Source organism: Copadichromis virginalis, linkage group LG20, assembly GCF_057382275.1.
Source record: "Copadichromis virginalis isolate Kocher_CV1m ecotype Utaka linkage group LG20, C_Virginalis_male_GT1.1, whole genome shotgun sequence".
NCBI classification, from domain to species: domain Eukaryota; kingdom Metazoa; phylum Chordata; class Actinopteri; order Cichliformes; family Cichlidae; genus Copadichromis; species Copadichromis virginalis.
In genome coordinates, this window is record NC_140637.1 from 10,236,565 (window position 1) to 10,249,302 (window position 12,738).

At 39.9% G+C, this 12,738-nt stretch overlaps 1 protein-coding gene across 2 annotated transcripts in view; it reads right to left on the reverse strand.

Moving 5' to 3' along the window:
- Nucleotides 1-324: 324 nt before the first annotated feature.
- The window catches only part of ajap1 (adherens junctions associated protein 1), a 53,328-nt gene continuing 40,914 nt past the window's right edge, over nucleotides 325-12,738 (reverse strand). For both annotated transcript variants that reach the window (XM_085443828.1, XM_085443827.1), the window contains 4 exons: nucleotides 9,690-9,777; nucleotides 9,307-9,549; nucleotides 7,842-7,974; nucleotides 325-6,924 (listed from right to left, as the gene is read on the reverse strand). In XM_085443828.1, the coding sequence (XP_085299954.1) occupies nucleotides 7,902-7,974; nucleotides 9,307-9,549; nucleotides 9,690-9,777 (404 nt within the window). In that variant the 3' untranslated portion in view covers nucleotides 325-6,924; nucleotides 7,842-7,901. The remainder of the gene's footprint in view (nucleotides 6,925-7,841; nucleotides 7,975-9,306; nucleotides 9,550-9,689; nucleotides 9,778-12,738) is intronic.

Here is a 12,738-nt window from a genome sequence, read left to right on the forward strand (position 1 = left end):
GCTTTTAAAGCGACGCATGAGTCATTGTTACCACTGTGGTTACTGGAAGAACCCTGAGCCCTTGATACCACATAGTGTAAATGCTGGTGGATGTGAGTGCTAGTCTCATTTGTTAGCATTATTAATGCTCATGTATCACATTTGACATGATAACTCATGTTTATTCATTAAAATGCTGAGAATTTAGCTGCTCAGAATTTTGCACATCATTGGATTTGACAGAAGCATCGATTGGATTCATATTAAAATCTTTTATTTCGTGCCATTTGCCCAGATCGCTGCCCTCCCCCAGATTCATTCCAACAAACTCCCTATAGCACGTGCTCGTGTTGTTTTACATTTTATTAATAGCAACATCAGAGTACTAAATGTACAGAGGACGAGTCCAATGAGAATCGCATTTACAGTGCTTGCAAATACAGAGCTTAGTAGTACAAGAGTAACCAAATCAAAGTCACCTGGAAATCGTAACATTTACCAATAACTACAAAAGGAAGAGATGTGGTTCATAAGACACAAAATAAAAGTTATACAACATTTAGCCGTCACAGAGACAGACTAGAGTCCCTTTTCGTGGAGGTGTGTTTTGTGTGTGTGAGTGTGTTTGTATATACTATAGTCATAGGTCTTATACAAAAGTTAACAGAGGTACTCATTGATATATTAAACACAAATATAAAAGTTTGAGTCACAAAGTACAAACTCTTCATTTTTATGGCGACAACACAACTTGAGTCAGGTTCCTTCATGGTAGGTATGAATCATGATTGTAAGTCAGCCTCAATGAACTGTGTGTAAAAAGCCCTTCCCTCCCCCCTGCCCCAGAGAGAAAAGAATCTATACAAGCTCCTCACCCCTTGACCTTTGACTTGACCTTTGAACTTTTACTGTACTTCATATTTAGTTTTGTTGCTGTTTTTGCTCCATCTACTTTGATCAGCTCTCACAGAACATGCAATCGCAGGCTATCCCATTCGCCTGCTATTCCGAATTCCCTCGCTGTGTCACTCGTTTCAGGCCTGCACTTAGCTCGCGAAGGCATGATCCAGGGCTAGAGGCTATCTGCATGAATTAGCTGACACGACAGCAGATTTGGGTCACGCTGCTAGTCTCATTCTAGCAGAGGGATTATAAGAGAATTGAGATGTTGCAAACAAAGTCGTTTTTTTTTTTCTCCAAGTCTTTTTCAAGTCTGACTGCACTGATAATCACTGACAGTGACAGTGCTTTAGCTCTTGTGAATAGAAAAAGTAAAAACATGACCCGAGAGGAGAGTCGCAGCCCTCCGCTTAAAATACAGTAAGCGCACAGTACGTGATTTTTAGTTTTTTTTAGTTTTTTGAAAAGATGCGGAAAAGCGAGGAGTGAGGAGCTACAGTTTACTGGGAGTGAAAAAAAGAAATAAATGGATCCAGTGATATACCTCCACAGTCTCGGGGCAGTTTGTGAAATAGTCACAACAATATAATCACTTTTATTGAAGTTCTCAGGCAGAAAAGAGCTGTGTCACAGTTGTTTTTTGTGCTTCATTTTGAAAAAGCAACACATTAGGCATCAACAGACCTTCACCAAAGACTTGTCTACACCTTCTTTATATATTTTTTCTTTTCTGTCGACTTGCTGATTTTGGTTTCTTTGGTTCAGAAAAAAAACTCACGATTTGGATCAAAACACTTTTTGTTAATATGTTTAGGAAATATCCAATTTTCTAAGTTGCCTGTCAGAGGAGTTTCAAAAGAAACACGTCCACTAGCATTAGCCTGAAAATCCTGCTGACTGAGAAAAGATGTGTCCGTGCACGAGTGGACTATATTTTGTCACTATTTCACAAAAGGCCAAAACACCGGCCGAGGATGGATATATATCATTCTGCAAAGATAAACTTTATCCTTTCCTCTCAGTTTGTCCTCTCACCTTCTAATTAAACGTCTCTTTTTGTTTTCATTGATAAAGCGTCCACAAGATATTTTTGTTATCACACAGTGTGCTAATAAGTCCACAATATAGCCAATACACGGATTCCTCTGACCGTTCCTCTGGTATGAATGCTTCCATTAATATGTGGAAAGAAAACAACTTTGTCCTTCAGCTAGCATGTCATTCAAACAAAACACATGTCAATAACTTCCACTCTGAGTTTCTGACATGCAAAGAGGAATCACAGTCTCTGTAAATGTGGCACATCGTTCATCTTGACAGGAAAAGCCTCGCTGATTGATAGCTTGTTTATGTCGAGGAGAGCACAGGTTTTATGGGCTGCTGAAGAAACAGAAAGGAGAACCGCAAAATATTCATTTGCTGTGAAAAAAAAGGCATGTCGAGTAACCCCCACACCCACACCTAACACAACAACACAATATTTCTTCAATCAAATCTGACTGGGCCGAGTGGAATTACTTTCCTGCCTCTTAGTTATAATAAACTAAACTCATCTGCTATACTGAAATGTAAACTGAAAACGCAAGAAAGCAGTAAGACGCTTCCTTACGTATCAGTTTGATTTCAGACAGCGGTAAAAGGGGGAAGCGTGCTGTATGCTGATGTCTCCAGACATCCGCGACTGTTTAAAATATAGATCACAGCTGCTGGTTACATTTTTCTTTGTCTAAATGTCCTTCAGGAATGCAAAGAGAATTCCTTTTAGCAGCTCCTCATGATTTCAAAGAGAAATACTAACATTAAAATCAAGCTTTTCAAGTCTTTATAGATCTGCCCGAAACACGCCCAATGCCTGAAAAGAAAAAAAAAGCTCAGAAACTTTTTCCCCAAAGTATTAAAACACAAAGAACTTCAGAAAGTTAAAGTTTCCTGTTGTTCAATTAGAGCATTTAGTATATTCCAAGGAATCCAGAATCTTTCCCACAATATCGGTATAATCTCAGCTGACACTTTCAGCAAATTCTAGCTAGTTGCATTGATATTCCACAATCATCAGATATGGTGTTGTTAACAGATGAAACTGTTTACATCAAATGTCAATCAGCCAAATGTTTTAAAGTTGTGAGACTAAAATAGAAGTTGTTCAAATTTCTGTGTAGGTCTCTTATATGTAGCATGTAATCTTAAAACGACAGTCAACTTTAGCACAGCTAGAAATTAGGGGGGGGGATTTTTACATAGATTTGGCCATCACTGCATTCAATAATATTAATATACTGTATTCAACAGAGTAACTGGGAAATTGTTTACATCAGGCAGCCATTTAAAAGAGAAAGAAATGGGCAAATTATAAAATGATCTCACAAACTTTCCACTTTGAAGGTTCATTGTCCTGTTGTTGTTGGCTCCCTCCCCTCAGCCTCATTGGGCTCAGGGAGAGGCAGATGGATGCCTCTCCCTGAGGTTCTGTTGGAGGTTTCTTCCTGTTATCAGGGAGTTTTCCCTTCCCACTGTTGCCAAGCGCTTGCTCAATGGGGCCGTCTGATTATTGAGGTTTTCTTTGTACAGTTGGAGTTTGAATTGATTTGATAACCTGGCTTGATTAGGCAAAATGACTGCGCTCCCAGTTTTTGGCAAATTACTTGTTTAGTACATTGTCATTATAAACAGCAGAAATTTTGGCCAAAGCTAAAGAAGCAGAAGAATTTGCAACCAAACTAGCAGCCCTGTGAGGCCGCACTGAAGCACAGCAGCTGTGATTTCAGCTAAAACAGCACATAAACAGACAGTGCTAACATGCTAATGTTGAGCAGGTGTAAGGTTTGTCATATTCACTGGCCTAGTTCAGTGTGTTAGCATGCTAGGTACACCTAGCATACTGACTGAAACCAACACTGCCATAGCCATGCCGGGATTATAGCTGAAGGGCAAAGCTGGAATAAAAACAGGATTACTGAAAAAGTTTGAAAATGAAAACGTTGCCTATCAACGCTAAAGTTGGCTTTTTGTATTTTTAACCCTGACTATTTAGCAGTCACATCAAAAAGGAAAATACAGACAGTGTACTTCACGAACGGTCCTCCTTTCAAAAGTTTTCCTTTAGATGTCTTTCCCTGATTTTCTTATATGCTTAATAAATGCTGATATTGGTTTATTTTCAGAGTCATTACAGTAAATAACATTTTCTGGGGCAGTTGTAGCAGTATGTATATACAAATACAAAATGAGGATGGTGACAAATGATTGCAATCCAGTCTAAATCAAGTTTAGTTAGTTTCTTGGCAGCTACTGTTGGATTAACAGTTTTTTTGTTTTTTGTTTTTTTTTAATTCATGTGATGATACACTGTCTATTAAAATCGATGCAGAAATGATAGTTAAGAAGAGCAAGTCATTGGTTTCCCAGCCAACCATGGATACAGCTGAACCCAAGATATGATCACAACACCGTTTAAAACCACTCGGTACTGTTTTTACTTTCCACCTGGAAATCACTCTTCAGTCTCTGAGCTATTGCAGCGTCTACTGAAGTATTATACTGGTTAGCTAAAGATATAATACAAGTAACTGCTTGAAAGTGCAGGTAAGAAGCTTGGCACAAGGTTAGTTTTTGTGTTTTGAAAGAAATACCATAGTTACACATGTAAACAAAGACACTATCCCCGACCTAGCTGAAACCTTCCCAAAAAATGGGAGAGGTCTTGAAAAATAGAACACACCTGTACACAAATAGAAGCAAATATATAGAAAATACATTTACACGTGTATAATTTACAGCAAGTTTCATAACCCTCTTACTAGTAAGATATCACTGTTCATTCAAAAAAATATATGTTATGTCAAAGAAGCAACGCAGCCTATCGTGAGGCTGCACTGGTATGTGTCATTCATGAGATGAGTTTCATGTTGTGAATTGGCCAGAGCAGGAGTTTTGCACCACAGTGTTTATCCCAAGCCATCTCGACACCTCCTGAATGGCTCCCACGTACTGATACTGATCACTGGGACAACCTGTTGTCTTGAATCCTTTAAGGAAGTGAGTACAAGTCCGAAAACCTAGCAAGTGAAGTACTGGAGATCGACCGTCTATACCTAGTAAAACCCATCATTTATATCTGTACATATTGCTGTCTATAGCCATAAACATTTACAATTGCAGAATTGTAGTTGTGCTTTGTACAAACCCACAGCAAAATAAAAAGGTAGATTAACAGACAACTTTCTCGAAAGCTTCGTAGCACAAAGCTAATCTGTTTCAGGAGCTTGAAGATGATAATAAAAAGTATTGGTGCTAGGAAGCTCTCAGGAGAGCTTTACTGTCCTTCCTCACCAGAAGTTTAAACCAATTTGGCAGCAGCAGATTGGTTTGTCTTAATCCCCTTACTACAACAAAACACAGAGGGAGTGTTTTTAGGCCTTTGAAAGTACAAAATAGAATTTTTTCCTCTTAATTCTGTCCTTTTTTTCCCCTTTTTGCTCAGCTTTCTACGGCACAAATTAAAACAAATTATCCGAGAGTAACCCCAAACATCCTGGCTGTGATAGCTTAACTACTGAATGATTTAAACATTGTCCTCAAGAGTTTATTTGGGTCTGGAGAGAGCGAACCCTTAAAAAACCTACTGTGTTTGATGGGGGATTCCTTCCTGCTTACATTCCACAGTTAAACAAACCATGCATTTTGATCCTGAGGGACACCACATTTTTAGCTTCCCATTTCTTCTGTTTAATTCCACCTTGAACAAATCGGTTGACGATGGAATTACATAGACTTCCGCCTATAATTTAAAAGTTTCAGGCTCAACAACTAATTTGTCAAACCGGTCGAGAGTTGGGAGTTGGGTGGGGATGTTCAATTACTATCCGTTTTTCAACTTTGCTGTTTATGCAAATGACCACAATTTATTTGAACACAGGAGGTTCAGATTAAATCTCTTCTACCCTTTAATTTGGAGCTCGGATCAAAATCTAAACCGTTAGATTTATCCCAGACAGCTGCTGAGACAAGAGACTGATACGAGGTGTGCGAGAAAGCTAGACAGACCTGAGGCAGTATGAATGTCCTGTCAAGCTCCATGCAGTCTGTGGCTGTACTCACTCGTGAATGTGCCGCTGTGGGATCTAACGAGGACACACGCCTGCGCCACAGAAGCCTTTTGTGTATTTTTCCATTTTCCTAAATCAGATGCAAATCTTACATAATAAGCAGTCGAGGTGGGCGCTGTACTGGCTTGGACCAGATGTGTTCAGATGGTTGTCTTTGATATTACCTCAGCTTAGGTGGGAGTATTTAAAAAGTGGTTCCAAGCGCTTCTGACTTCCCCCGTTAGGGCTGTGGCAGACTCTTGTGTGTAAAAAAATAGACACGACTATTCTGATTTTAAAATGGGACCGGTAGAAACAACTTTTTTTCTTCTTTTTTTTCTTAAATTAACCGTCCAATAAAGCATATACCGTTTTCCATCATCTCTCTTCCCCAGCTAATAGAATAGTGCTTCATATAAATATCTTTTAGACTCTTTTGTAACACATTTCTTAAAACTATTTCATAACATATTCAAATACATTTAGCATTTTTTTGTACTTTCATATTTCTTTAAAAACCAAAAACCAAAAGAAAAAAATGTAACTGCAGTTGATACAGGGTTAATATAACGCTCTTTTTTTGTCGGCTTGTTTTTTAGTCCATCAGTCGTTGTTGAAACTTCTGTCCATCCAGGTTGTGGCACATAGTGGCATTATTGGCACATTGTTCAGAAATACAGTTCATCTTCCTCCCGAAGAAGCTCCTTGAGTTCCTCTGTGATAGGGCTAATGTTTTCCTTGAGACATCCGCGACGTCCACAGTCTAGTTCCATACATCCTGTAAATATATTTATATATAATCTATATCTAAATGACCGTAGGTTCTTGGAAATATGGTTTTCGCAGCGTTATGGCTGCTGCTTGTCAACTCTAGAAAAATAAATATCTTCACCAGTGTCCAAAGATCACGCTATTTTACAAAAGAAGCTGTTTTTTTGTGTTTCTTGTTTCCAACTGGATCCTGTGGAGATGCAGAGAACACAACCCCAGTTACTTCTCATTATGTTGCCAGTGCAAAATTAAACACACACACAAAGCTAGCCTGCTTCTGACTTATTATAGGGAGAATATGGATTTGTCTCAAAAAACATGTGACTCCAGTGCCTTTTTTACATGATATGAAAGGGCAGTGTTGTATTAAAAATCAGTACAGTTAAGGTCTATTGTTGCATACACTTAAGCCTAAAAAATACACAAGATTTGCAAAGATAAAAAGGGATCTTATGTCTTTTATGACTCCAGCACAGGGAGCAAGCTGTGGAAAGCTAAGCTGAGTGAGACTAATGTGTGTCCAGATAACCCAGGGTCCCTGTCCCTGCCTCTCTGTGTTACCTGCTGGCAATCTATTCCTCTTAAAAATCTGGGTCAATAGCAAACATTACACCGCTTCTTGACCTTCCAGCAACACTGTGGGGCTAGACCATGTGTTTAACGTTCACGCTTTGAATTTCAAATGCTGGCCCATTCTGGCATATTTTAGCCACGCATAAAAATGTGTCACAAGTCAAGCAAAAGTGCCCCTTACTCCTTGAAATGCGCCAAACAATGCACCTTTGGTGTAAGAATGAAAGCGGCACCAAAAATATCAATGAAAATGTTTCAGATGTGAGAGGAGAAATAATTAACAGTGACCATAGTACTGATATTCACATAATTAGTCTCTTATCTCAGCTAAAGACCCCGGCTACTGCATTGAACCGGATTCCTCCTGGTTTTTTTTTTTATCAAAAGGGAACAAGATGGAAAGGGAGCATAATCATGTCACAAATAACAAACATATGCCAAGTTCCCTTTTATTCCCAAAGTGGGGCAGCATCACCATGGGGATCGAAGGCTCAGATGATTATTTACAAGGGGATAAAGTGCTGCGGTACCCACCAAAGCGTGAATTCAGGAAGTCTCTTCCACCCACAGAACATGAACAAGGCCTTCAGCTCGTCAACATGAGATCTCAAACCACTTCTCTGACACAAAGGCCACAGGAATCAGTTGTCTTTCAGTTGGTGAGGGCCTGTTAGGCAAAACGCAAGAAGTCAGAGTCACACTGCAAGAAGTTAACTTGTGAATATAAATGATGTAATCAGACTGGTTACATTTTTATATTAGATACCATCACAACATATTAGTTGATAGTAAACCTCCTATAATTGATTCTAAAATTATCATTGGTGAGCAGTGTCTTTTTCTCATAAGACTTCTTCTTTTTTATGCTGCACACGCTACAAGGCCTAATTATGTCTCTTGGTAGCCTTAAGTGCCAAAATCAACACGGTACCACTGTCACGTACACAAGCGGGGTGACAGAGACCTGCACTGGGTGAAGGTCTATGTCAGCCTCGGACGGCTGCTCTGCAAAAATAAAAAAAATCCTAGATTTTTCAGCAGTGCTGTTGGTTAACCTGTGAAAAACAAGCTATAAAAACCTAACCATCCCTGTGTAATTTAAAAGCAGACTATTTACAGCAGATGAATTATCCCGCCATCCTTGCCAACATAATGAATCTGTTACAGGGTTTGGATTCACTGAGTAAGTGTGACCATCTTTGCTGGCCCTGCGGCTTAGATGACTATGTTATCCACTCAGACAGCAAACACTGTGAATACTCCACCAACTTATTGTCGGCGTGGCAATGCAAAGTGTGTGCGATTTCGATGTGAAACCTACCTGTCCGGTTAAATCGCAAAGCGGAATGCAAACGCACCAACGACTCACCAAAGACACATCTCTCGCCTAATGTTTCTCTGTATATATAACACTTTACATGTTCAGTAAACTTGGGCATGTAAAGTGTATTTACTGATATTACATAACTTGCAGGTATTGAAGTTCAAAGCATACACCTTTGTGCCAACGTTTAATACTCCCATGAAGAGCCAGACACAAAACGACACAGTAAAGACATCTATCAGCTGACTCATTACACCAATAGAAATCAGTAGAACATGTTATTTTTTGTGTGTGTGCAGCCTGAACATGCTGAGGCATACGGCAGATGGATGAGGTGATGGGAAGCAGTCCGCCAATTTATGTGTAGATTTGCTCGAGCAAAATACCGACTGAAGCTGACTGTGGCTGCGGGGTAAAAACACGAGCTTGGAGACGAATGTGAGGATTCGTGGTCGACATTTCAATGCTCTTATTCTCATCTGTTTCTGCTTAATGCTTCTTAATCCTGAGTACGAGTTACTGGAACGTTTTTTAACCTATTTTAAACCGATCAAGCCTTGCTGCTCAGCACGGAGCTTCATAAAATATAAGCCACATGCTAATAACATTCACACTGTGGATTTCCAAGTGCTGAATGACTGGGAAGCGTGCATCCACCTGTCATACAGTCAGTACCTGTTTCCGTTATAAGCAGTCTTGTAGACAGGCGTCTGCTGGATCATCTCATCAGTGTAGATGGGTACGGCAGTCCGAACGCACTCGTGCGAGCACTGCAGGCTGTCGTTGTAGGCAGTGAATATGTCCACCTTGCTGGGCACCCGAGCTGGGGTGAAGTCTGTCAGGTTTTGGCAGCTTTCTTCTTGCTGGTGGATCTTTCGCTGATGGCTATTGTGGCGACCATTTCCAGACTGCGCACAGCTACAAAAACACGCACCAAAGACAAGAAACAAACATAAAATCATACCTTGTACCTTCGTTCATCTATTAGGGTTTCTGAAAAGGAACGGGGGTGCGCGTCTGACGTGTCGTGAAGCAAAAAGTAAAGGAATCTTTCCTACCAGTTTTTAAGGACGAGTGTTGTAATCAAGGCCGCGATAACCATAATGAGAGACACAGTGATTGTGATTATCTGGTGAACTGCCAAACCTGTAAAAAGGGCAGAAATGTGCAGGAGAGCAGAGAATTACAATCATTTGTATAGGAAATGGATTCCCCTGTTGTTCACAGCACACGGCCAAGCACTTCACTTCTGTTTTGTTTTTTGAACTGCACAAACTTGCTGCACTTGACAAAGTTTCGAGGCCGTCCTCTTAAAATGTAGAGGATAACAAGCTGCAAAGTGTACTGGTGACACTGACTGAGTTTGAGAATTAGAAATTATTCTATTACAGTACAGTCCACTCGAATGGGTAAGTGAGTTTTCTAATCTGCAGATCGGAACTTTATATTATGTCACCAAACTCACAATCAGTAGCTCTACAAAAAAGAACTGACATGTTTTTCCATAATGCTGTCTTTGTAGATACTGCCCCAAGGCTTTTATTTAAATATTAAATGAGAGCAAACAAGTTGATATGTTATAGATGTATATTTTTATGCATGAAAAAAAAAAACAGATCGAAAGATGATCTGCAGTCTGAACGCTCTAAAGGGAGGCATGCCATTGCACAGCTAACAACCAAGGCCACTTACACACATACATACAAAGACACACACGCACATTATGTGAATCATTAATTGATTTGGGGCAACAAGACATGACCATATATAATTCGCAGAAAAGTACTACCACGTTAAGATGGCAAACTAGTCATGGCCCGCCTAGGAAAGATTGCATTCACTTGAATGTTTGGTTTGTTGTGTAAACTGAAACATTTTTCCACATTTAAGGTGTTTTTGGAAACCTTAAATTAAAGTTTGGTGTCACATATACCACTATTTCTCCAACTAGCTGCTAACTGTGTTTGTTAGCTGTCTGGTGCTGGGCAGGTAGCATACGGTGACTGAGGTTATATATACTCCTGCATTTCTGTGGTACTTCACTTCTTTACTGATAAAGTCAAAATTTGAACAACAGTAAACACTGACTCAGTCACTGCAAGGACTTCTGAGGTCACATTCCTATCCACTCACTGTTAATATTCATGATACTCTGGGCTGAGTAAGATCTATTTGGACGTGTCTCCCTGCTCTTAGAAAATCATTATTGGAAAAAATTAAACCCCAATTATAGGGCTATCAGAAGGAAAGAGTGGTTGCTAGCTGACAAAATGATAACTCATATGGACTGAGTCTTTAGTGGTCAATTTAGAACAGAACACTTTTGTATGAATCACTGCTTATTATTATTTGATCTAAGGAGGATTATAAAACCCGCAAATCTCTGTATAATCACAAGTCAACCTGGTGGCAACCATATCATTGTAAATTCACACAATCACTACGATTGTTTGCTAAGCTTTCTGGACAGTGCCAAGCCATACAAGTATTCAGCCTTTTGTTTATGCAGGACATCTTAATCAGCTTCCACATATATATGAAGCCCACATTTGTATGTTCTGTATGACTAAAGTATAAAAGCGCTTTTATTACTTAAAGACTTCAGACTCATGTGTGCTGATCTCTCACTGGTGCCAGAGGAGAGTAATCCAAACAAAACTGCCCAGGACATGTCTAAAGTAAGGATTAGTGCAAGCCTATTGCATTGTACTGTAAGGTTAGTGTGTATCTGTGTGGGTGAGTGATACAGCATGAGAGAGACTAGGACACAATGACACACTGCAGCAGGAAGCCAAAAAAAGAGAAAAAAGGGAAAGAAAAGCCGTCATGATGAAAATGCCCACGTGGGCCTTATACATCTCACCTCTCCATCAGCCAGCTGCCTGGCTGCTGATCCAAGCCAATTTGTCTTCGGGAAACGCTCAAAAGGAAGTGCTGCTCGGTCATTTTAGAAAGCACACAACGTCTCCTCTGCCTTCCAACTGTCTAAACAGCCTCTTCTTAGACAATAAACTTAGATGGGCAGGACCATGCAAAAGACATACCAGGTCAACCTTGGATTAATGATATCTCCGGCTGGCTCAGGGAAGCCTTACCTTCCCAGTGCAATCAGGGTCCCTTGCCATGGCAAAGGCACATTAACTTATCTGGCAAGTCATTTGCATTTGCCTCATATCCCCTCTGTATCCTCTAACCCCCCTCTCTGCCTGTGCCAGGCTTATGCTGAAGCTGTTAAGTTGAAAGTGTTCAGCTGTAAATTAACATCTGTCCAAATTCAGGCACAATACAGCTCCAACCTGACCTTGATCGATAGTTGAGTTGTCCACTGAGGATTGCTTCATTTTATATCGATATCAGACTGAAAGAGGGGGACTTTCCAGTCAGTAGATTTTAAAATCAAAAGCTGCACTAATTTGATTTGTAAAGCCATTACTGATTAAATCCCATTATGGGACAGAATTAGGCTGTGTTCCTTTCCAGCCTCCTATGGACACTCCTCAGCTCAGGAAACAAGTGGAACTTCAATTAGTAAATTACAAACTGCCATTAACTGACAAATATGATGATTGATGTCTGTAAACATGTTCAGAATTCTATAATTTTGTATGAGGGGAATGTGATTGGCTACGCTAGGCAAACATTCACATGCTGTGCAGGGCTTACTGATGCGGCTTTACATCTTATTGCTATTTTTTAATGCTATTTAACCCTCTCAAGGCAGGCGTTGCAGATTTGTAACAAGTAAAAGCTAACAACCTGATTATCCCACATACATATTTTATGAGTTTTTTTTACTCAGAAGTACCACTGCAGGTATTGTTTTGTGCATTAGCAACAAAAACTTAATTTGAGCCTGAGAGGGTTAAATCAAAGTTACTTCCAGCTGCTATTCGGAGCCAAAACAAGCACACTTTCATCACACGTCCTTTAATGAAACAACTGTACCCAAGAATGTGAGGTCCAGCAACACAAACACAACATTAAGTCTATTGCATCTTGATTTTCAGGGCAGTACATTTAAGGCTGTGGGAATAATGGAGCAGATAATGACACGGGTGACAAATCTGAGTGCAGAGGCTAGTTCTATTTTAATCCACGACTGCCAGT